Source organism: Salvia hispanica, chromosome 1 (assembly GCF_029641045.1).
Source record: "Salvia hispanica isolate PSC_SH4W2 chromosome 1, Shi_PSC_v1, whole genome shotgun sequence".
NCBI lineage: Eukaryota > Viridiplantae > Streptophyta > Magnoliopsida > Lamiales > Lamiaceae > Salvia > Salvia hispanica.
Window position 1 is genome coordinate 16,210,875 of NC_142692.1, and position 23,736 is coordinate 16,234,610.

The window sequence follows — 23,736 nt, forward strand, 5'->3', positions numbered from 1 at the left end:
ATATTATTTTTTATTTTAATTAATTAATAAGTATTTTAAAATCGTATGATGAAAATATATTCCGTCGTGCATCGCACGTGGGTTAACCCTAGTTTATATTTTAATGCGCAATAAAGCATATTAATGTAAAATATAAAGACATAGATTGTGACTAGAAGATATGCACAATAAAAGATTAGTGGGCAAAATCTAAGTTTTCTATATTGAAATCATACTTTTTACTTCCTCCGTTCATAAAATGTTGTCCAATTTTTCATTTCGATGTCCGTAAAATATTGTCAATTTTGCTTTTATATTTTTTTTAAATGGACCTCACTTTTCACTAATTTATTACACTCACATTCTATAGAAGTACATAAATGTAAGATCTACATTTCATTAACTTTTTGCACTCATTTTTCATCATATTTTTTAAAATTCATGTTGAGTCAAACATGAACAATATTTTGAGGGACTAAAATTCTGTGTTATGAATTTGGACATATTAGATGAAGTGAGTAATTAGTTTTGACTTTTGAGTATGAGTAATTAGTGAAAAACACACATTTCATTTGTTAAACCCTGCAAAATATTTTAGGGTTCTAAAGTATAGACATACAATCCTTCACCTCTCAGGCAAGTTGATTAGCAATGGCATCTTCGATTTGCAAGCACGCAGCCTTGGCACCATCTCCGGCCACCTTCCGCTCCACCAAATTCCCCGCCCTCCCAGTCTACCTCATCCAAAATGGGCGCCGTCCATCCTCCGCCGCCGTCTTCTGCTCCCTCCGCCCTCACTACATCCCCAACCACATCCCCGACCCTAACTACGTCCGCATCTTCGATACCACCCTCCGCGACGGCGAGCAGTCCCCCGGCGCCACCATGACCACCAAGGAGAAGCTCGACATCGCGCGCCAGCTCGCCCGCCTCGGCGTCGACATCATCGAGGCCGGATTCCCCGCCTCCTCCGACGCCGACTTCGAAGCCGTCCAATTGATCGCCCGCGAGTTCTCCACCGCCGATTCCGGCCATGTTCCCGTGATTTGCGGCCTCGCGAGGTGCAATAAGAGGGATATCGAGCGGTCCTGGGAGGCCGTGAAGCATGCCAGCAAGCCTCGGATCCACACATTCATCGCCACCAGTCAGATTCATATGGATTTCAAGCTGAAGATGACGCCCGATCAAGTGGTTCACAAGGCCACCACTATGGTTGCTTATGCTCGGAGTTTGGGCTGTCAAGATGTCGAGTTTAGCCCCGAAGATGCGGGAAGGTCACGCCTTCTCATTTCATTTATCTCCTTCTATAATTAATCAATTATTTGATAATGAATCAAATGAAATTGAAAAAAATTAGGGAGAAGCTTCAAATTAATACTGCAATTCAAGCTCAAATTAAACTTTTCTGAAGATCTAAAACAACAACAGCAGCAGCAATCAAAGGATTCAAACTGCTACCACAACCAATAGCAGGCATTTGATGATCTCGTTTAGTGTATTTGATGTTTTCCCCCCTAATTTGAATGCGAGGTTCATAAATTGGTAGTTGGGGTGCAGTATGAATTCTGAAAATTTTCTGATTGGAAGAGGACACTGAGTGTCTGGTATAGATTTTGAGGCCTAATGCAACCTTGCTAATTTGTGAATTCATCTTTCTTTTTCTTTGGTTTCTTACAGATCAGACAGAGAATTCCTTTACCGAATTCTGGGAGAGGTTATTAAGGCCGGGGCAACAACTCTTAACATCCCTGATACAGTAGGCTACACTTTGCCCACTGAATTTGGACAGCTAATTGCAGACATAAAAGCAAACACACCTGGAATTGAAAATGTCATTATCTCAACACACTGTCAGAATGACCTTGGACTTTCTACTGCTAATACTATAGCGGTATGTATTTCTCACGCTTGGAGTGCTTAACAACTAAATTCAGGTTAGATATTGACACTGGTGCTTATCTGAATCCTACTTCAGGGGGCATATTCAGGTGCAAGGCAAGTAGAGGTTACCATCAATGGAATTGGTGAAAGAGCTGGTAATGCATCACTAGAGGAGGTGTGTTCCCCTTTTCTTTTAATGGGATTCGGGCCCTTAATGGTTTCTTCTGATTTGGCACATCATAATTTATATTTTATTCCTATATCTCTTGACATCAAATAACAGGTATCTTTCTGTCGAGCACCCAGTTGACTTAGGGACTATCTAGGTCCCCTTATGATCCTCTAATTGAGAATATGTTTCTCTTTCTGATCCACTGCAGGTTGTAATGGCCATAAAATGCCGTGGGGAGCAAGCTCTGGATGGTCTTTACACAGGGATCAATACTCAACATATTATCATGGCGAGCAAGATGGTACACTATCCTCTGTATCATTATGATTGTTGACATTTTCTTGAGATATAAAGTTATAAATTCACATTCTTACAGATATACATGTTCTCAAACACTGTGTTTCAGGTAGAAGAATACAGTGGGCTACGTATCCAGCCACACAAAGCAATTGTTGGAGCTAATGCTTTTGCTCATGAAAGTGGAATTCATCAGGTTGATGTTTGATGGTTATCTTTTATGCAAGAGTCTTCTGCATTTCCATTGAATTATACCTTTGGTTGATTGATTGATTTTGATCTATACCTTCTTTTCATTTATTGCAAACATCGAATTTGTAAATCTATGTCTTACCATGATAAAAAAACACTGTCTTACTCCTTGTTTTGCAGGTGGTGACTTTCCAATGAGTTCCTAATAGAGAATAGTATGAAAAATAATTTAAAGAAACTTGGAAGTAATTAACATTTTCTATCTTGAAAATTTATTCTCTAGTTTATGGACCTTCATCAGTTCATCTTATAATTAGTGAACTTGCCTGTTGAAGTTTTTAAGGGATATCTGAACCATTGAATTTGAATCTGTAAAATCAAAGAATTGATTATAAATGTTTGATGCTCTTTGGATCTCAAAATTTTCTCTGTTTAACTTGAGTTGGACCTTTTAACTTGTAACAAAAATTTCTTGTTTATACATTTTATCTGAGCTTTTTCTGCAGGACGGAATGCTGAAACATAAAAACACATATGAAATTATATCTCCTGAAGATATAGGACTTCTTCGTTCTAATGAATCTGGTATCGTGCTTGGAAAACTCAGGTATGCTGGACGTAACTGCTGTTGCATGCCTTACTACTCTCTTGCTCCTATTTCTGCATCTTCATTGTTGTCCTATAATTGCAGTTTTCAAGTCGTATGATACTTATTTTCCTTTTGAATTGTTAATAAGATACATTAACTAAAATGCCATTGTCCTTACCCCTTGTCAGTTTGTATTAGTGCTGTAACTAACACTAGATTGTGACTCAGGTTAAATATTCATATGCAAACCCATGTGCGGCAATACTGAGAATTTGGCATCTTTTTTACATATTATAGTGAAAGTAGGAAATGAACAAAATGCAGAGTTGCTATCTTCATTGTGTTGTCTTTGCAGTTTTTTGCTACTGAATAGTCACAAGAAACTAACAAAAGTAAATTTCATATGCTAACCTGTATGTAAATCACACTTTCTTCGTCTGGTCTCAAGACAACAGGAAAAGGCACAACAATTATACCGTGCAAGGCATTGTCATCTATTTGACCTGAATCCACTAGGTCAAGTGGTCACAGTTTCAATAGGCTGACTTATGGACTATGGTCAACCAATGACATCAAAGCTAATAGGCATGTGTGTCTCATAATCTCTAGAAACATGATGAGCTCTCAATCCTCGTTGTCAAGTCAATCTTTGTTAGTTAATTAGTTACTTTCTAGACCATTGTTGTTTTCATGATGGTCATCAGCACATGTTGTGGAATATCAGTATTTATTGTAATGTTCTATTCATTATTTTTTCCGTTTTGTTCTTCAGTGGACGCCATGCTTTGAAAGCCAAAATGCTGGAGGTAAATTGCAATGTTAAGCTTATTTTTCAACTATTAAAGTAGGTTCTGCAATTGTTCCACCTATACATCAATGTTTACTGCAAATGGATCTGCAGCTTGGGTATGATATTGATGGAAAGGAACTTGATGATCTATTTTCACGCTTCAAAGCTGTAGCTGGAAATAAAAAGGTACTGGTTGAAATCTACCAAGACAGATGTAGAAGAATAGAAGAATGTGTTGCATATTATGACTCAAACTTGTGAACACAATAATTGCACCTCCTGTTTAAACTGCATATAATATTATAATCCAATCATCTCTCTCCCTCTCCTGCCTGGTTGTAACTGATGTACTGCCCAGCCAGCTATACATGCACACATGTTAAACCTTATAATATTGCACCACTATGTCCTGCATGTTTATATTCTGTTGATGTTCCAGAATATAAGCGATGATGACCTAGTAGCCCTAGTTTCGGATGAAGTTTTCCAGCCACAAACTGTTTGGAAACTTGAAGATGTACAGGCATGTCTATAACTTTCTACATAGTGGTTGATCAATAAATATATATAGTTGTGGTACATTAAGATATTCCATTAAATTATTATACTTTTACCTTGTCTCGACAGGTTACATGTGGATCTCTTGGCCTTTCAACCGCAACAGTCAAACTCATTCATGCAAACGGTGATGAGCGTATTTCTTGTTCGGTTGGGACTGGGCCTGTTGATGCAGCATACAAGGCGGTAGACCTTGTTGTTAAGGTTAGACACCTCAAAATATTTAAGTTGTTCTACACTGTTTTGCCTTTTTAATTTGATCCAGCGACATCTGCGAAATCAGTGTCTTCTGCTGCTATAAAAAGGAAACTATACACACATGTACAATGCATCAAAATTAGTTGATTTGAGTTTCTGCTACTAAGCATTTTGTGCAAGCAATTAAGTTTCATAGTTTGTTACTTTTTAGCTGTGAATTAGGGGATCTCAAACCTGTATTATATATATTGTTACTCTTGATTTATGAGCAAGATCTTGTGGGGATTTATAGGCAGGTTGAAATTACTTGTCATCATTGGCTATTGGGGTTTAGGGGTCTAATGGCTTTAAATCTCATAAGACAACACCTGCGCCTTGATGTTCGGACATCAAGATTCTCTTATTAGTTCTCTATTCATGTAAATTTTAATCGTACGAAACTAGCTTATATACAGTTTTGCTTGCTTGCAGGTTCCTGTAACACTTCTCGAGTATTCCATGAGTGGTGTTACTGAAGGCATCGATGCTATAGCCACAACACGTGTTCTAATTCGTGGCGAAGATAGTGTAACAGCTACTCATGCTTATACAGGAGAATCTGTCAACCGTGCATTTAGGTACTGATATACTTTGCATCTTTCAAATTTTTTCTGAAGGATGATAAAACAGAAAAAGATTGATTCTTTGAATTGTCATTTTTAATACTTTCTTTTTCTATATAACTAGTGGGACTGGAGCATCCATGGACATCGTCATCTCAAGTGTTCGAGCCTATGTTAATGCCCTCAACAAGCTCCTGGGCTTCAAGAACCGCCTAAAAACTGAAGATCCCAACAAAAGCAAGGTAATGCAAACATTAACATAAAGTTGGGAGCATTGTCTTCGTCTCGAGTTATTTGTCGATATTCAGTTGATGTTGTTTGGATTTTCTATATGGTAGTGGGAAGAAGAGAGGGGTGAAACGTCTTTGTTATATCAAGTATCTATTTAGAACTTAGAAACCTAGTTGAAGTCGGATGATGTGTAACATTTGCAACTTGTATTGATTTGTGCTTAGCAAATAATGAAATGATTGCAACTGTTTGGTGACTGCCACTTAGCCCTTGTTGCTTAAAGCAAACTGGAGAGTGTATGTTTGGGATTTCGAAATTAGGAAAATTGGTTTTCAGAGAATTTTGCTGTGGGAAATTAATGAAGAGAATTTTCGACTGTGGTCTGTAGATGTGAGTGAAATCATTGATTGTTCAGCAATTTTCGAGACATTTAAACCTATCAATTTCAATAATTACAATACATTACCCATTTCAGTGATTAGGGCATCCACAATGGATGCCCTAGTGGAAGCCCCAATGAGAGCCCTAGTGGTTGCCACGTCAGCATGCCCTATCTTTCTGCAATGGTGAAGCCCTAGTGGATGATGCCCTATCTCTTATCCACTTTTCATTTCAATTTTAATGTTATTTTTTTATATTTTCACATATTATAAATAGAAAAAGTAAATACTAAATTAAATGAAAATCATGCATTACTTAATTTAAAAAAAATTTATAAATTATATATTTAATTTTAATTAAATAAAAAATAGCAAAATATAAATACAATATTATAGAACACAATAAATTTAAATAAAACATTTGCATTAATCGAATAAAATGAGTAAAGTATAATAAAGGTCAAAATAAAAAAAGTATGTTGAGTTTGGGACTTGAACACACATTCTCTATAATTTTCCCATATATATTTACCATTTGGCTAAATATAGATTATACATTGAAATCAAACAAATTTTTACATAAAGCAACAAAAAACTCTCTTTTAAGTGTAAAACTAATTGTCCCACATCGAAATCACAAAGAAATTTGGAGTTGAAAACCTATCTATAAAATTGTCATTTGTCCCACATCGAAGTCACAATGAAAGTTGGAGTTGAAAACCTATCTATAAAAGGTCAAGTAATGCAAAACTTGCTCATTTAGTGTGAAGCAACAAAAATCTCTCTTTTAAGTGTAAAACTAATTGTCCCACATCGAAATCACAAAGAAATTTGGAGTTGAAAACCTATCTATAAAATTGTCATTTGTCCCACATCGAAGTCACAATGAAAGTTGGAGTTGAAAACCTATCTATAAAAGGTTTACTCAAGTAATGCAAAACTTGCTCATTTAGTGTGAAGGATTTGGAGTTGAAAACCTATCTATAAAATTGTCATTTGTCCCACATCGAAGTCACAATGAAAGTTGGAGTTGAAAACCTATCTATAAAAGGTTTACTCAAGTAATGCAAAACTTGCTCATTTAGTGTGAAGGATTATATTCTATAAATATATTCTTTCACTAATTCACGGATCCTTCTTTTAGTATGGATCGTTGTGAAATTATAGTTTTTATTTCAAGTTAAAAAATGATTTTTTAATTTAAAAATCGATTTTTTTGAATTAAAAATCGGTTTTTATAATTAAAAATCAATTTTAAATTTTTTTTTTTAAGATCGGGCTCGGGCGTTTGGTCGCAATGGGCGCCCGATCTCGCGCCCGATCGATCGGGTTCGGGATCGGGCATCCATTGTGGATGCTCACGATATATATAGATCCAACATGCAATGATGCAACAGCGAATTACAGCAGAAGGACGACCAGTTTCGAATCCATATCTCACTATTTACCATTATTTTATTTATCCTCCACTTGTCTTTTTGGTTTCCTTTACTTTTATTTTTGTATCATATTTATATAAAAAATTAATTTAAAATACAAATAGTTATCTTTGGAATCTAAGAATAAATGTGTAAATATATCGTATTGAAAAATATAGCAAAATTCAATTTTAAAGCTCTCCTTGTTTTTATAAAATCTATTTCTTTAGTTCATTTATTTTTTATTTACATTGCGTTTTATCTTGAGTTATTTGAATGCGAATAAAAATTAAATCTCCAGCTAATTGGATATGTAAATATATCATACAATATTGTTATATTTTATTTAAAAGCTCTGATTTTTATGTTATTAAAAATATATCATCCATTTATCATAGAAAATAGGTAATTATGTATAATTGCTTGTTAAGGAAGTAATCAATTCGTCCACCATTTAAAGTAACAGATGAAGTATTAAAACTTGTTATGACGAAATGACGATCGATTTCCCCGACATTTTACGTTGACTATGTTTTTTAACGATTATATATAAACTAGCTCCTTTAAAAATTTAAAATAAGAAATTCAATGAAATTTTTTTAAAAAATATATTATTTATAAAACTAATTTGAAGTTAAATTTAATTTTAATTGTGATTCAATTATTTTTTAATATAAAAAATTAAAATATCTTAATAATAAAAAATAATTGAATCATAACCAAAATCAAAATAAAAAATTTAATATTATAATTTTAACTGTGATTTAATAATTTAATAATTTTTAATTTTTAATATTAAAAATAATTGAATCACAATTAAAATTAAATTTATAAGTTATTTTTACAATTAATATATTTAAGAATTTTTAGTACTTTTTATTTTTATTGTTTACTTTTTAAAAGTTTAAGAGAAAGAGAGAAAAAAGATTTGTCATAAAATGATTGAAAAAGTGAAATAAAAAATATCATTTCTGACACAAGCTATAAGAAAATATTATACCAAATATTAGAGAGATATAGAGAAAATATCATATCCAGTTAGGGGTGGCAAATCGTGCGTGTTGGGTAGTTATCGGGTCAACCTGTTAATGACACGACCCAATAAGGACAAACACGAACACGATCTGTTAAGAACACCCCAAACCCGAACACGAACCCGACCTGCTACCCCTAAACCCGAACACGACACGAACCTGAAACGAATACATTAAAAACACAAATCGTTTGGGTCAACACGACATGATAACAACATGTACACGACACGAAACTATAACAACACGACCTGATAACACGTTTATAACCTAATAACAACTTCTCTTGATTAACAAAACTTGCAAAACCTTGAATTTGATAATTAAAAGTCCAATTAAAAACCAAAAATCTGATTACACAATATTATATGGTGAGCAATAACATCAATATATTCATAGCAACAAAATCCAACAAATAAAAATTAATAATATTATAATAGTATTTCTTAACGGGTAACACGAATCCGACACGAAATTTTCGTGTTCTTAACAGGTCGACCCGATAAAGACACGAACCCAATAAGCTTTGACCCAAACCCTTTAATTTGGTGGGGATTCATGTTGGGTTATCGTGTCGCGCCAAAAATTATCAGCCCTATATCCAGTATCTAGATATTTCATTTTTATGAAAATTCAAAAAATGCTCGCTATGTTTTGGAGGCATTTTTTGGTATAAAATTATGATGAATAGTGAAAAAAATACCATGATTGTGATTACACTTTAGTTCAAGAATTATCCATGATAATTTATAAATTCAGAAATCATTGACGGGCAAAACGTAAAGTTCAGGCCCCAGGGACTATTACCCGGGTAGTTCACCCGGGTAGTAGTATTAAGTAGTGATTTTACTTTTAATTTTTTATCTGTGAAAGGCAATAGTTATAAATTTGAAATTCCACTAAAATTTGTTCTGATTCATTATATATACGGATTTTGCATAGCGCAAAGTATAACTATTTTCCGATGTCAGCACAATCTACACTCGTGGCGAATTCGTTGAATCTAGACGGCCGCGCCGCCGCCGCAGTTCACCGTAGTTTCTTCGATACTCCGGTGGAATCGACGCCTCACAGCCTCAGCACTCTTCAATCTTCCAACTGTTCAGGCAATTTCACCGAGGAAGCCAATAATTCTACAATCATCAGCGCTTCAATTCCCGTTGAAGAAAGTATCCACAGCGACGCCGTCCAGGCGTCCGGTGCACATGAAGCCGTCTTATCAACCATCGCAGAGATTGGTGCGGCGAGAATCGAGGAAAAAGAGCGAGAAGAAGTGCAGGTTAACTGTTCGACGAAATGCGCGAGTGAAGAAGTTCCGACGATCGACCACACTGAACTTATTAACAACGATGAGAATGGCGGTAAGAGGAATTGGAAGCAGCAACAGGTCAAGGAGAAGAAGCCTAGACGAAGGGGGGGAAAGTGTAGGAGAAACAATTCGGGGTTGATGAACTGTTATCCTGTTGAAAGGAGGGAAAAGAAGGGGTTGGTGTATTCGAGAGGGGAGTTGGAGGCTCTGAGGTTTGATATGATTGATGAACAAAAGAAGAAGTGGTTTGAGATTTATTGCAGGCTTGGTCCGGCGGTGGTGGATGAGTACGATGGACTGCTCAAATCGGATACTGCTCGTGAGAAAGATAGCATCCCAGGGTTCGACTTTGATCCTCGCCCTCAGTTTCAGAAATATGCTAATTTGGGTATTTACTTCTTAATTCTTCTTCGTTTGTGTATAAGTTTTGTAAATGTTAGGGCTTGTGGCGGGAAATCTGATTTTGTATTTCCTTTTATCTTGTGAATGTCTTTCTGTGGTTGTGTCAATTTGATGGGTTAGTTTTTTCCATGTGCACGGGTGTGACGGCTGCATTTGGGAAAGGAAAACATATGATTATATTTGTGCATTGAAGAATGTTGTGTAGGATTCGTTAAAACCTTGTTTAAGAATGGTGTGTAGGATTTGTTAATGCCTTGTTTTATTAATATAGATATATTTTTCTTAAACATTTACGCCCTTCGTCCTGAAAAGTATGAACATTGGTTCAAACCGAGTTTTAATGTATAATTGGTAAAGTAAAAGAGATAAAAGAGAGTGTAAGTAGTGTTAGTTGAGAGTGGCCTCCACATCATTAGTAGTGTCGTGTAATGGTATAAGTTGTAAATAAAATGATGTGTAGGGGTAATGTGTTGTTTAACTATTCCAAAATTAGAAAGTTCATACTTTTCAAGAACGAAGGGAATATAATTTATTGGTTCATATATCATTTGGATTTCATTTCACCTCCTGCACATACAAATTATACAATAGTTTAGCTCCTTATAAGGAATAGGAAGTTAGTTTTAGGAAGTTGAGTTGTTCTTGCCTACATGTGCAAACTTTTCTTCTTGAATTTCAGGCCATTAATTTGTGTTTTGGGTTGCATTGTCTTTATTAGTTATTTGAAGGATTAACTAATGGGTTAACATACATTGTTCAGGTGAAGTGTGCCCAAAAGTTGAAGGTGATCACCTTGATAACTTGAACGAGTTAGATCCTTCCTCTTTTCCTCCTGTTAGCGATGAAAGAGGGTCATCGGCAGTGGAAGAAGACTATTGCGAAGATGATGATAGTGATGAAGAGTACAGTATTCAGAGACCTGCCTTTTCTGTCACAGGAGAACCTGACTTTGACTCTGGCCCTCCGCTGGATGGACTTGAATATCTTAGGCGTGTAAGGTACCAGTTTTGTCTTTGTTATTCATGTTTATTTCTTTTGTTCGTTTGTGATTAATACATGTAAGAACCTTGAACTTTCCTATCCGATGCTGGTGTTGCTTTTGCTTATCTACCGTTTTGAAAACCTTTAAAAAATATCAGCCAACCTATCAATTTGTGTGCATGTTATGATTATGAGGATGTTCATATGATCTGTTAAATTTTCTGCATTGGCCAATTTATTTAGTTGCTGCAGTTCTGAACTCAGAAGTGCATGACTTGTTTTGTAGGTGGGAGGCTGCTAGAATTCCCAAGGTAAAAGTTGTAAAGGTCAATAAAGTCAAAGAACAGAGTGTGTATATGCCTCAAATTCCCGATGTTATCAAGTGCCCCGAGAAATTGTTGCCTCTCAAACAGTGGGAAGACAGTTTTCTTTCTGATTTTTCACAGCTGAGAGAGGTTAATATTGCAACCCTCGCTTTCATCTAGCATATCTTAGAACTATGTTTTCGTGTATCTTGTAGCAGCTAAGTTTTACTTGTTATCGATGTTTTCATGGACATAAATGGAATAAACTATTTGTCTCAGGCTTTTGCGCGGCTAGACCTTGAAGACCCCAGTGCAGAAACATCAGCGAAAGAGGAATTTTTGAATCAGATGGTTGAGAGTGATAACACCTCTGAGAAATATGTCAGCTTAGAATTTATAGATGGTTCTTGCATCTCGGAGACTAGTGATGCCAATTCCAGCCCATCTTCTCCTCAAAGCTCCATTGATCTCCCCACCCTCTCTGCAATTCTGAAGATGGATTCTGCCGCTCGAACTTCTCTACTGAAGAAACGAGTGAACTCTGTGTTGAATGTAGACATGTTAGCATACAAGGATAGTTTATGGTTGTTTGCTCTTTGTGTAGCACTAGATTGCCCCCTCCACGCCGACACAAGTGCAGCCCTTCGTTCATTACTGCGAAAGTGTGCAAGCTTGCGAGCTGCGAAAACAGAGGTAGACGATGAAGTTATTGCTCTCAACATCCTTGTCACGATAACAGGCAAGTATTTTGGACAGCTAGAGCGAGAATGAATGAGTTTTTGCCTCTCACAATGTTTGCTTCTTAGATGGATGGATGCATATATTGCTTTTGTTATCACTATCTAGACGTGGATTATGAAGATGCAAGCTCACTGCCCATTCACTTTATTATTCGTGTTGAACTTAGGCATATTACTATACAAAGAAATCTCGACTTAGAGAAGTATGATGAAGAAAAGCTCATATGAATCTTGATATCCTTAGCCTTTTATAGCAATTTTGTCTCTAGATATCTACAACTCATCTCTTACATTCATTTCTTAACTACTGCATTCATAGCCTTGCACAAGATTTTTTTATCACATTTTTTTTTAATAAATAACACCCACAGGCCACAACCCTTCTTACTTCCCTTAATATATTTAATTCTTTTATATTTCTTTTATTCATAACTAATTATTCTTATTTAAATAAAGACTAAAGTCCAATTTTTGTCCCTTATATTTTTCCTAAAAAAGATTTTGGTCCCATATATTAAATTTGTGACTGGTCCCTAACATATTGTTTTCGTACCTTTTGGTCCCAAAAATATTGTTTTGGTCCAGAATAACCATTTTATGTTTAAATTGACGATCAAAATGTTTGACCAATTTAATAATTTAATTATAACCTAGGACTAAAGTATAACTTTGGTCTGGTGCATTTTCCATAAAATTCTTTTCGGGTCTCATACATTAAGTTTGCGACCCAATTTTTGTCCCTTACATTTGCCCTAAAATTCTTTTTGGTCTCATATATAAAGTTTGTGACATTTTGGTCTCTAACATATTGTTTTGGTATCTTTTGGTTCCAAACCTATTGTTTTGGTCCAGAATAACCATTTTCTGTTAAAATTAACGATCAAAATGTTTGATCAATTTAATAACTTAATTATAATCTAGGACTAAAGAATAATTTTGGTCCGATGCATTTTTCATAAAATTCTTTTCGGGTCTCATACATTAAGTTTGCGACCTTGTTTAGTTGTTTGGAACCAAAATGCAACAAAACAATATGTTAGGGACTAAAAGATCACAAACTTAATGTATGAGACCAAAATTTTTTTTAGGGCAAATGTAAGAGATCAAAATTGTACTTTAATCTTAAATAAAATACAAAATTCATTAAATTTGAAAATTATATTTTATTTAAAATAAAAAAATTACATTATTGAAATCCTAAACATTTTATTGGTAGCGGTAAAATGCATAATATAATTTGAAGCTTTATTTGGTGTGCCCAATTGTATTGGTTTCATAAGAGGAGCTTGAAGCGTTGATGGTTATTCGTCTTCATCTTCAATGACAATGTTATGCATAATAAAACACGCAAACATGACGTCGGTGAGTATCTCCCAAAACCAAGCACAACTCAGGGTTTTGATGCTTGCATAACTCTAAATGCTTTTTGACATCATGCACAAAAAGAGCACGTTTACGTCTGCCCCCAACCCGCCCTCGAACATGACTTGAGATCCACGTTTTGAATGCCCTAAGGGCATCCACAGCGATGGCTCGTTGCTAGCTCGGTCTAGTCTCGGCGAGACGAGACAACATCGAGCCAGCGATGCGGCCACTCCATCTCGTCTCGTATCCCTCCGCTGAGAGCATGTTGGCAAGTTGGCTCGCCACGCGCGTTGGCTACGTGGCGAGCTCCCGTGCGGCCGTGAAGCCCACTCGCCGGCCTGAGAGTGGGCGTCGTTTATATCCGTTGAAAATATATTTTTTTAAATTTTTTTTTTAAATTCCGAAAAAAGGAAAAAAAATGCCCCAAAAAATACTAGCCGTTTATAGCCGTTTTTTTTCCAATATTTTACTTTTTTTTTTCTTATTCTTTTTAAGCCCCCAATCACTTCTATAAATATCAACTCATTCCCACAAATTATCCACTATAAAAAAACTATCTATTCTCACTCAAACACCCTACACTTTTCATCTCAAAATATTATTAGGATTTCAATTATATATTTTTCGTATTTTCGGATGTTGTAATTTTCGTGGTTTTAATAATTTTTAAATTATTAGTATTAATTTAATATTTCAATGAAATATTAATTGAATTTGTTGGAAATAAAAATAAAAAATGAAATTGAATGAATAGTTAAGGGATGAGATGGTTAAGAAATGGAGGGTTGCATGTGCTGTCTCTTTGTTAAGATATGAGGTAAAAAGTGCAGTGAGACCCATGAATAGTTAAAAGATGAGACTATATTGAGACAGAAATGTGGATGTTCTAACTACTCTTTTACAAACTGATGATGACGATGACGATGACGACGACGACGACGATGGGACATCGGAGTCGCAAAATTGTTTTAAAGAAGTCAACTTTTTAGTTTCAAATTGTGTTCCTACTCGTCACCGACAATATAATTTGTATTTCGTTGTTCATTCAGTCTGTTTCGCATATGAAAAAAAAAATTAAAAAAATCTGGATGCATTTTAATTGTTACATAAATTATTGTTTGCTACATATTCCTTAGATTAAATTAACGGAACTTGGCTATATATGGTATTGATAATGGTAGGTAATATATTCGTTTTTGCATGGATTTCTGTCAAAGTCGTGTGATTTGTCTACTTCTAACTTATTTATATTTCTATTGCAAATGTGAAATGCATGACTTAACAAAGTGTGAGCCCATTCTTTTGGGGTTAGAGGTTGGCCTTCCTAAATTGACCAGTCTAAATTTTAGTAGTATATGATAATTGCGTTACATTTTATTCTGATTTACTCAGCTCATTTTAGCCTATCTACTTTGTATTTATTTTTCACAAAAATGTAAAATTAATCGGCTAGTTAAGAAATCAAGCTTTGTTATACTCCCTCCTTTCCCGAAAGTATGCACTATTTCTTTTTTCGTCCGTCCAAAAAGGATATGAACATTCTAATTTTGGAAACTTTCTTCTCTCTAATGAGGTGGGACTCATTATCCACTAATAATACTTAATAAACTTTCTCTATCTATCTACCTCTTACTTTGTCAATAATGCAGTAAAACTCATGCCGAACTCATAGTTCATACTCCTTGGGGAAGGAAGAATAAAAGATAGAGGGATGCAAAGATTAATCCTCCAGTTTAAAACAAGAGTCCGCAGAGAGGTGCTAACTATTCACCAATATCCTTAATTATTCTCAATCACATGATAGTTGCACCTAAATAATACAATTTCATCACCACTTTTACACTATAAATAGCACCTCTGCTTCCCACATTCATCACATTTCAAAGCAAATACTTCATTGATTTTCCATCTATTTCTCTTACTTTCAAGCTAAAAAATAATCAATATGGTTGCCATCACATATGATATCGAGATTCCTTCGTCAGTGGCAGCTGCAAAGATGTTCAAAGCCATGGTGCTCGACGCCGACATTCTCATTCCAAAGATCATGCCTCAGGCCATCAAGAACGTGGAGATCGTGGAAGGAGATGGTGGTGCTGGCACCGTGAAGATCATTCATTTCGGTGAAGGGAGTCAGTTTAAGAGCGCTAAGCACCGCGTGGAGGCCATTGACAAGGAGAACTTGACACACACCTACAGCATCGTCGATGGCGACGCTCTTGCAGGTGTCCTTGAATCCATCACTTATCATATCTGTGAAGTATAATGGACTCTAATTGTGATTGGGCTTGATTTAATTCGGCTGGGCTGATTTAATTCATAGGCCCAAGTGTTTATTGGTGACCCATATTGGTTTTGGCCCGATAACTTAAGAAGGATACTCCGATGGCTGCCATGTGGCTATCTCACAAGGATCGTGAGTGCTGGCTGTTGGATTTAGGTTGTGTTTGTTATGAGTCTTGCGACTCATCTCATTCTGTCTCACTCGTTCCAGATCTCTCTCTCTCTCTCTTGTAGACTGCTCCTGCTTCTCTCTTCTCTCTCTAGATTTCGGCGCCGTTCGCCGGTTATCTACTCCGATCTTCTGTTTCCACCGTGGTTTCTCGGTTTTAGAGAGACTCCTCGGTTAGACTCTGTGTGAAGTGAGTGCTTAAGCGTTCCTTCTCAGATCTAGGGTTTGTCCAACTTCTCTGTTGGATTCGTGTGAGATTGGAGGTTCTTTGAGAGTTCTTGTGGTGCGTAGCAGTGTGTGGAGGTTGCGGTGAGATCCTTGCAACTGAGATAGTCTCTGTGTTGTAGCAGTTGGAGTATCCCTAGGGTTAGGGTTTGGTTACTTCGCGGTGTTCCCTTGAGACTTGTTGGTGAAGATTAAGAAGGTCCTTGGACCTGTGAAGTCGTGTGTGCGACCTGATCCATATCCTAAATCTTCTGAACTTTTGTTGCTATTTCAGTTTAGATCCGCAAGGTTCACTTTCTTGTGTTGCTGACTTGTGTATTTCAAGTGTGTAGGGTTCCCTAATCAGTAATAGCTTGGATTCCAGATCCGGTCAAGGATCTGATGTTAGCTAGGGTCTCTGATTTGGGTTCTGACTTGTAATAGCAACTTAGTCAGTCTCCTTGTAATCTTGTAATAGATTGTCTTGTACTTGGCTTGTAACTTCTGAGATTAGCCATCTCAGAATCCAATCAATAAAGAGATCTGATCCCTACAATATCAAGATCGTCCCAACGGAAGACGGAGGATGCATCTGCAAGAACAGAAGCATTTACAACACCAAAGGCGAGGTCGGGATTAATGAGGAGAAGATAAAGGAAGGGTAAGAAAAAGCCATGGCTATGTTCAAGGCCATTGAGGCATATGTTCAAGCCAATCCTGACTACTAGAACCATTCTCAATAATCATCCAATAACAAGTCTCAGTGCTGGTTTTCTGAGTGAATGTATTGAATTTGATTAAAAGTTTGCATTTGATGTATTGTAATGTTTTTTCTATCGTCATACTCTATATTCCAAAGTTGCAAGCCCTCTTCCATTTCACACTTACTACTATTAATTGAGGAAAGTATATTAGTGTATAAAATATTACACCTTAATAGCAATATACTAGCAACACAACAAATTTGAATTCACAAAACCTGCATACAAGCAAAAGCAATTGACATATTACAAATTCAGTATTCACACAAATCTCTTATATGAGAGGGACTGAGATAGGAAATGAAGGCTTCGTCAAGACGATGATTTGGTGGTAGAGGGATTGAACGGAAGCTGTTCAGCGCAGGAGAGCACTTCATGGGGTCCTGCTTCCTCTCGACCAACGCCCAACAAGTCGAGATAATAGAGGTAGTGAGAGATGATGTTGTTCATGGGATCAATGTCACCCTGCCCGCAAGTGAGCTCACCGTACAAAAGATTCATGGTGCTTCCAAATCCAGGAGCTCGTCTTGCCAACGTGTCGTTCTTGGTGGGTTTCCAGTTCCCAACAAAGACATCGTGAGCAGATGGCTGTTTCCTTTTCACGGGCGTCATCCACCTGTAGATTGCAGCCTGGAAGGCAATGGTCGCATTTTGTTCAACGTATTCCGGATGGTTCAACAAATCCTGATTTATACCTTTACCAATCGCTCCATAGTTGTAGTTCCTGGAACGATATCACAATTATTTTACACGATCCTAGCAGACTCATAGCATATGACATAAAAATCGATGAAGTCTACTATAAGGTTATTCATAGCAGAGCAAGGTTAACCAAAAGATCGGTAGGTTTTAATCGGGAGAAGTATGAAAATAGCTCGAAGAGAAAGACAAAAAGTACCAATAGATTGGAATAGCTCCACGGCCGTAGTATTCTGCTCCAGGAGCGCATGGATACTCGTATTTGTAGAATTCATCACAATATTTTTGGCTGGGACTCATTTCTTTGTTGTAGCATAGACCCCATGCTAGCGGTCCACCCGTAGCCACTCCATAACCACCTGCATCATTCTCACACTGATCAGTCTGCTACAAGGAAGCAAGACAAATGGTTCACCTTATATACGTTTAATTCAAAGTTGCATCCGATATAGCAAGAAAAGGGCTGTTCGGTTTGCAAGATTATATCTCAGGATTAAATATGACAGACTACATTAGTAAGTAATAATCGCAACATAAAGCAACATTCTTCCAAAATAAGGAGGTTAGGACTCTGCACGGTTTTAACAGATTAAACAGAATGCATGAGCCGGTAACGACTAATTTCAAGGGCTATAAAATGCACAACAATCATATTATAAATAACTTAATCTGTCAATCATCAATCATGCCAAACATATGGAAGTTAGCTACTACAGAAAGACTAATTTCCTGGCAGCTTATGGATATTACTATTTGACAGTAAACAACCAAATTCATACCAATTATAGACATAAACAGCATTACAATCACCAAAACATACAAAAAAAAAAAAAAGAATTAAGACATCCACAAACTAATCAAAAAATTATAGGGCACGATTTAGGTGGCATTTGGTTCGTGATAAGCTAACAGTGAGATACAGTATAGGACCAGTCACTATAAGATTTGTCTAGGATTAAATTAGTCATAGATACAATCTAATCTTGACATATAGGTGTTGTTCAGTCGGCATGACTCGATTATCTATCTAGGATTAAGTTGTGGGATTATTTTAGTTGGAGTGGGTGACTATGATTAATTACCAATAATTATCCATCTAAGATTAAGACGGCGTACGGTTTTCTAGATAAAACAATACCAAAATATAATCAAGGATTAAGTTGTGAGATTATTTTCGTTGGATGTAGTTGGCTATGATGAACTAATCATAATTTGATATAATCTTGTGAACCGATCGGTTCCTATGGAGATGGACTAAGATATAAACGCAAGAGATAATATTAATCATGATCTTAAATCACAAGTAATCATGTCAACGCCAACAAAACATAACAAGATTAGAAGTGAGAGCAATTAATTAAAAATAGTAAAAAAAAAGTCAAAGAGAAGTAGTAAGAGAAACTGACAAGAAGTTTTGCAGCCGACGTGGCCGAGGAAGGCGGCGATCTCCTTCATCTGCATGAGCTTGCCGCCGGTGGTGCCGAATCCGAGGTGCTCGAAGGTGGAGGCGGCGAGGATGAAGGAGCGGTAGTCCCAGAAGCCGACGGCGTTGGCGACGGGCGAATTCCTCTTGGAGAAGAGATTCTCGAACTGGTAGGTCTGGAATAAGTCGGAAATGGTGTGATTGCAGCAGTATTTGGACCAACCCTTGCACTCCCATCCTTGGTCGCAAACCTTCTCCCCCTTCACGGTCTTCACCTTGATTTCTTTGTCGGCCGCGCCCGCCAAACACGCCGCAATTGCCATCACGCACAATGCCAATCCAATCTTCGCGAATTCGCCGCTCCTAGCCTCCATTTTTCGGCTTAATTGCTGCAATAAATGTCAGAAATTGATTTTGTACAAGATTGCAGCGTGGATTTAGAGATTAAACTACTACTTACACACGGTTAATTTCAGAATGCAAGGAAAATTTAAGATTTATTTAGTGTGACAGAGAAGATGAGCGAGCGGAAAGGCAACCGACAACTAACTAAGCTTTTTTTTGTTTCAGCTTCACCTATTATATCAACGAGCAAAATCAACGGTTGTGATGAGATTTTGGGGAATTGAACTTGAAAGTCGACACAGCCTGTCTATTGAGTTGCGAGTGTGGGACCCATCCATCTCGCTATTTCTGCCCAGTGCCCACCGACACCGTCATTTACCACGCCAAATTTAAAAGATTTAATAAAGTAGCTAAAAAAAAAATTAATATTTCTATTTTTTAATTCTTTTATTTTATTCTCAATTTCATTAACTCATAACATAATTGTATTGCATAAAATATTATATCAAAAATCAAATATTTCATATCAATTGAAACAGAAAGAGTATTAAAAAAAAAATTTAAAAAGCTAAAAAGACGACTTGATTACTTTAGAACAAATAAAAAATACTGCAATTATTCAACTAACCAGGTAAAAGGAGAACTAATACAAACAATTTGATTGCAATTGTCAGAAAATATAAGGATTTTTTAAAAGATTTTCTCTTTTAAATTGTCGTAGTCACTATAAAGATTTAAGGCACAATTTAAGCTTTGAAAAAATATCCACAATTTTATTGTCCAGTTTGCGGCATTGAAGAGACGAAATGCCATGTAGTTATATATGTTGCCGACAAATTTATTACTCCCTTTATTTCATTTCAAGTTCACTATTTTTTCAGAATTCAATCCGTGCTATACAATTTTTTGGAATCATTAGTAGTGTTTTTAATTAGGGCGGATAATTTTTTGATATGACACGAATCTGCACAAAATTAATGGGTATGTGTGGCTTATTGGATTCATGTCCTTATCGTGTCATGTTCGTGTTACACGTTGCGAAATAATATTGTGGCTTATTGAATTCATGTCCTTATCGTGTCATGTTCGTGTTACACGTTAAGAAATAATATTAATATATTATAATATTTTTATTTATTTATTTATTTTAAAATTTAATACAAGAAATAATATTTATATATTATAATATTATTATAATGTCGTTATTGTATCATGTCATATATTTGTTGTTATCGTGTCGTGTTGACCCGAAGTGGTTTGTGTCGTTAATGGGTTCGTGTCGTATTCGTGTCGTGTTCGTGTTTAAGAGTAGCGGGTCGTGTTCGTGTTCGTGTTTTGAGTTTTCTTAATGGGTCGTGTTCGTGTGTGTTGTTATCGTGTCGTATCGTTATCGTGTCGACACGATAACGACACAACACGCACGATTTGTCACCCCTATTTTTAATCATGTTTAGTGGTGGGCACTGACGCACTGATAATATAGAATAGATTGTAAATAAGATTTCACTTCGTCGTTACAAAATACTGGAAATTTTAGAAATAGTATGGATTTTAATATACAATTAATAAAATAAAAAAAGTAAATTGCTTGAAATATTGTTAATAGAAAATAGTCTCATAATTAAAGAAAGAAGATATTATTAAGGGTCGGACTATAATAAAAAATAATATTTAGGTATAAATACACATAAAATAATTAATACTTTATCGTCCCAATTACCACTAAATAAATATAACTAAATTTTTGAAAATTCTGGATTATATATTGTTATACAGCATTTATTATTCTCTCTTCCCCAAAATTCAGTTGTTCTCTCTTGATCGAAGGTAATCTCCTATTGAAAAATACAAAGAATATCAATAAATATATGAAATTATTAAAATACCAATATTTTCTAAAATTGTTGGGCCGGGGCCGAGGCCGAGGGGCCAATTATAAGTAGAATACATATAACTATAACTGAGTTTGCTAACATTAATGATCTAGTATTTTAATTAATACACCATAATCCCTCCATTGCTCGAAGGTAATCTCCTCTCTAATCTGTCTTTACAATAATGAGTTCGCACATCTATACGCTTCAATTAATACTATCTGTTTTCGAAATTCTCATTTTGAATTAGAGAAACGAGGTTTTTGTTTTTGATATAAATATTTTTTGTTATCTGTGTTTTTTTTAGCTTATCTTAATCATGATATTTTTGGATACAAGGGTTTCCAATTTTGTTAGATATTCCGATTATTAGGAGACGGTGACCTGGTCATGATTGGAATTCCTAAATTAGCTCATAAATCCCTATATATAGGTCATTGATTGAAGAGAGAGGAATTCTGATATGCTTCTATCTCCATCAAAAAATGAAGCAAGATTTGTTTAGATACCTATCATCAGAAATCTTCACCGATATCCTGTTGAGACTCTCTCTTCGAACCATTGCAGCTTGCAAATGCGTCTGCAAACCATGGCTCAGTCAAATTGAGAGTACCAATTTTCTCAAGTCCCATCTTTCTAAATCCGCTCCTGCCGTAGTCGTCTCGATGCCGGTGTCTACAAATTCAAATCAGTTCACTGTTTTCAAATTGGAAGAAAATCCCAAACCCAAGCACAAGCTGGATACAATCACCAAGTTTGATTTTCCCCGAGCATCAACAATACAAGGTTGCGCCAACGGCTTGCTTCTTCTAAAAAATCCTTACCGTGCTCATCTTTATGTATGTAATCCGATCACCCGTGAATTTGTCGAGCTTCGTGGGCCTCACACTAGCCCTAGGGGAGATTCTTATGGATTTGGAATGAGCAAAATTAGCGGGCAACATAAGGTTATTTATCTTAACCCTAAATACGGATGTTACGTATACACTCTTGAAAAAGGAGCTTCTTGGAGAAGCGTTGAAGCCACTAGCCTTTCCTTTGATCCCTGCCTGCACGGCCCCGTTGGTGCATTTGTTAATGGAAATCTTCATTGGTTGGTTTCAAATAATGGGATGTCTTATATATGTTGTTTTGATGTTGAAACGGAATGTTTTAGCACTTTTTCTCCACCTTCGGAAATAAGATATGGGAAGTTGCATGCTTTGGGGGATTGCTTGTATTTTATTAAAGAGTGTAATGCTTGTGTCAATATCTGGTTGTTTGAGGAATATAAATGTTGGAGGAAGTTGCATACTCATATTCCTATCAAGGATTATAGTATATATGGTGAATATAGATCCGATTATCTTCAGCCTATTAAAGTTTACAAGAATGGTGACGTTTTGATCATGTTATGGAAGGAGAAGCTTTTCCTACACTACTCCAAGATGAAGAGAAGTGTTAGACAAATTGGTTTTGGTCAAATGGATGATGATTGTTCCTGTATCAATCCGACTCCAAGTTTACTCTCACGAAATAGAAATTTTGACATTAGTTCTATTCTTCTCACTCCAAATTTACTGTCACTCAATAGAAATTTGGGTATGGAGAATATAATTTTATTTTAATTAGTATGCATACATCATTTTTTCGTTATCATAGGGGTTGTAATTTACTTATGTTTGACTTATTTTGTTTACTTAGCTATCACTTTATATAAAAAGAAAAAAAAATTGTTCAAATAGTGTACGTTGTTAGAAGTGTTTAGTATTGTTTAGTTATGTGCAACAATGATAAAAGTTGTATATAAGATGATATGCAGTATATGATTAATGTGTTGTAAAAAGTAATATAAAATGAAACGAAAATAGATTAAGAATTCGAAGAATAATTCATAAATAGGGAGATAAACAACCCAATAGAAAAAAAAATCACAATGAATATAAAAGATATTAATAAATGGATGAATTTATTAAAAGTACCACGTGGTATCTTCACCGGTATTTTATTGAGACTCTCTATTTGAACCATTGCTACTTGCAATCAATGCGTTTGCAAACTATGACTCAATCTTATTGGGAGTTCAAATATAGAAAAAAATTATTTATTAAAGCATGTACATAAATGTTGATTAGTTATTGGATATCAAATAAAAACTATTACTGCTGCAAATTTAGAAAAAAAATATTATAAGCAAGAACAGAGAAAAAAAACAACAAAAAGAATGATGAAAATTTATTTAAAACTTTCCAAAAACGTGGTTCGGCATCTACATTAGCAATATGCTTAATTTCCTCAAGTGTCCGAAAACAAAATATCATTGCGGAAAATGAGAATCACTAACTTCAAATAAAAACATGATCATCCTAAATGTATGACTTGAAATAGGGTTATATATGAAGCCTATTTGGATACAAAAGAAAATTAGGTTTCTCCCTACCTTATTTATTTTACCGAACTTTTCGTGTAAAATTCGAGGAAAAGTTTCTTAAATTTTAAAGCCCTAAAGAAAAAACAAAGGCCATTATTAATGCTTTCAAAGAATTAGTTTGGAAACATAAAAAAAAGATAAACAAAAC

At 35.6% G+C, this 23,736-nt stretch overlaps 3 protein-coding genes and 1 pseudogene across 5 annotated transcripts; 3 read left to right on the top strand and 1 right to left on the bottom strand.

Annotated features, from left to right (window-relative positions):
- Positions 1-568: 568 nt before the first annotated feature.
- Positions 569-5,751, top strand: LOC125222724 (2-isopropylmalate synthase A-like). The gene is made up of 12 exons (XM_048125489.1): positions 569-1,253; positions 1,657-1,870; positions 1,955-2,035; positions 2,241-2,333; positions 2,439-2,525; positions 3,028-3,128; positions 3,883-3,916; positions 4,012-4,086; positions 4,340-4,423; positions 4,528-4,662; positions 5,128-5,273; positions 5,383-5,751. Exons 1-12 carry the CDS (start codon positions 631-633, stop codon positions 5,519-5,521), a joined length of 1,812 nt encoding a protein of 603 aa, XP_047981446.1. The 5' UTR covers positions 569-630; the 3' UTR covers positions 5,522-5,751.
- Positions 5,752-9,126: 3,375 nt separating this feature from the next.
- Positions 9,127-12,325, top strand: LOC125218453 (uncharacterized). 2 transcript variants are annotated; one of them, XM_048120124.2, is made up of 4 exons: positions 9,127-10,015; positions 10,790-11,027; positions 11,297-11,321; positions 11,595-12,325. In XM_048120124.2, the coding sequence occupies exons 1-4, from the start codon at positions 9,283-9,285 to the stop codon at positions 12,084-12,086; spliced, it is 1,488 nt and encodes a 495-aa protein (XP_047976081.1). In that variant the 5' UTR covers positions 9,127-9,282; the 3' UTR covers positions 12,087-12,325. The 2 variants fall into 2 exon arrangements, with proteins under 2 accessions (XP_047976081.1, XP_047976080.1); XM_048120123.2 differs by having other exon boundaries at positions 9,131-10,015; positions 11,297-11,465.
- A 2,992-nt stretch (positions 12,326-15,317) lies between these two features.
- Positions 15,318-16,918, top strand: LOC125221712 (major allergen Pru ar 1-like; annotated as a pseudogene).
- A 9-nt stretch (positions 16,919-16,927) lies between these two features.
- Positions 16,928-19,578, bottom strand: LOC125221711 (chitinase-like protein 1). Of its 2 annotated transcripts, XM_048123920.2 has the most exons (4): positions 19,420-19,578; positions 18,943-19,348; positions 17,736-17,895; positions 16,928-17,561 (listed from the first exon to the last, which is right to left on the bottom strand). In XM_048123920.2, exons 2-4 carry the CDS (start codon positions 19,331-19,333, stop codon positions 17,150-17,152), a joined length of 963 nt encoding a protein of 320 aa, XP_047979877.1. In that variant the 5' UTR covers positions 19,334-19,348; positions 19,420-19,578; the 3' UTR covers positions 16,928-17,149. The 2 variants fall into 2 exon arrangements, with proteins under 2 accessions (XP_047979877.1, XP_088918769.1); XM_089062643.1 differs by having other exon boundaries at positions 18,943-19,522.
- Between the last annotated feature and the right edge of the window lie 4,158 nt (positions 19,579-23,736).

Excerpts from the sequence above, each read along its gene's own strand:
- LOC125221711 (XM_048123920.2), bottom strand. The coding sequence starts at position 19,333 with ATGGAGGCTAGGAGCGGCGAATTCGCGAAGATTGGATTGGCATTGTGC. Across the intron at positions 17,896-18,942 it reads CGTCGGCTGCAAAACTTCTT|GTGGTTATGGAGTGGCTACG; the intron begins GTCAGTTTCTCT and ends AGAATGATGCAG. Across the intron at positions 17,562-17,735 it reads GGAGCTATTCCAATCTATTG|GAACTACAACTATGGAGCGA; the intron begins GTACTTTTTGTC and ends ATATCGTTCCAG.
- LOC125218453 (XM_048120123.2), top strand. The coding sequence starts at position 9,283 with ATGTCAGCACAATCTACACTCGTGGCGAATTCGTTGAATCTAGACGGC. Across the intron at positions 11,028-11,296 it reads GAATATCTTAGGCGTGTAAG|GTGGGAGGCTGCTAGAATTC; the intron begins GTACCAGTTTTG and ends CTTGTTTTGTAG. Across the intron at positions 11,466-11,594 it reads ATTTTTCACAGCTGAGAGAG|GCTTTTGCGCGGCTAGACCT; the intron begins GTTAATATTGCA and ends TATTTGTCTCAG.
- LOC125222724 (XM_048125489.1), top strand. The coding sequence starts at position 631 with ATGGCATCTTCGATTTGCAAGCACGCAGCCTTGGCACCATCTCCGGCC. Across the intron at positions 4,424-4,527 it reads GGAAACTTGAAGATGTACAG|GTTACATGTGGATCTCTTGG; the intron begins GCATGTCTATAA and ends TTGTCTCGACAG. Across the intron at positions 4,663-5,127 it reads CGGTAGACCTTGTTGTTAAG|GTTCCTGTAACACTTCTCGA; the intron begins GTTAGACACCTC and ends GCTTGCTTGCAG.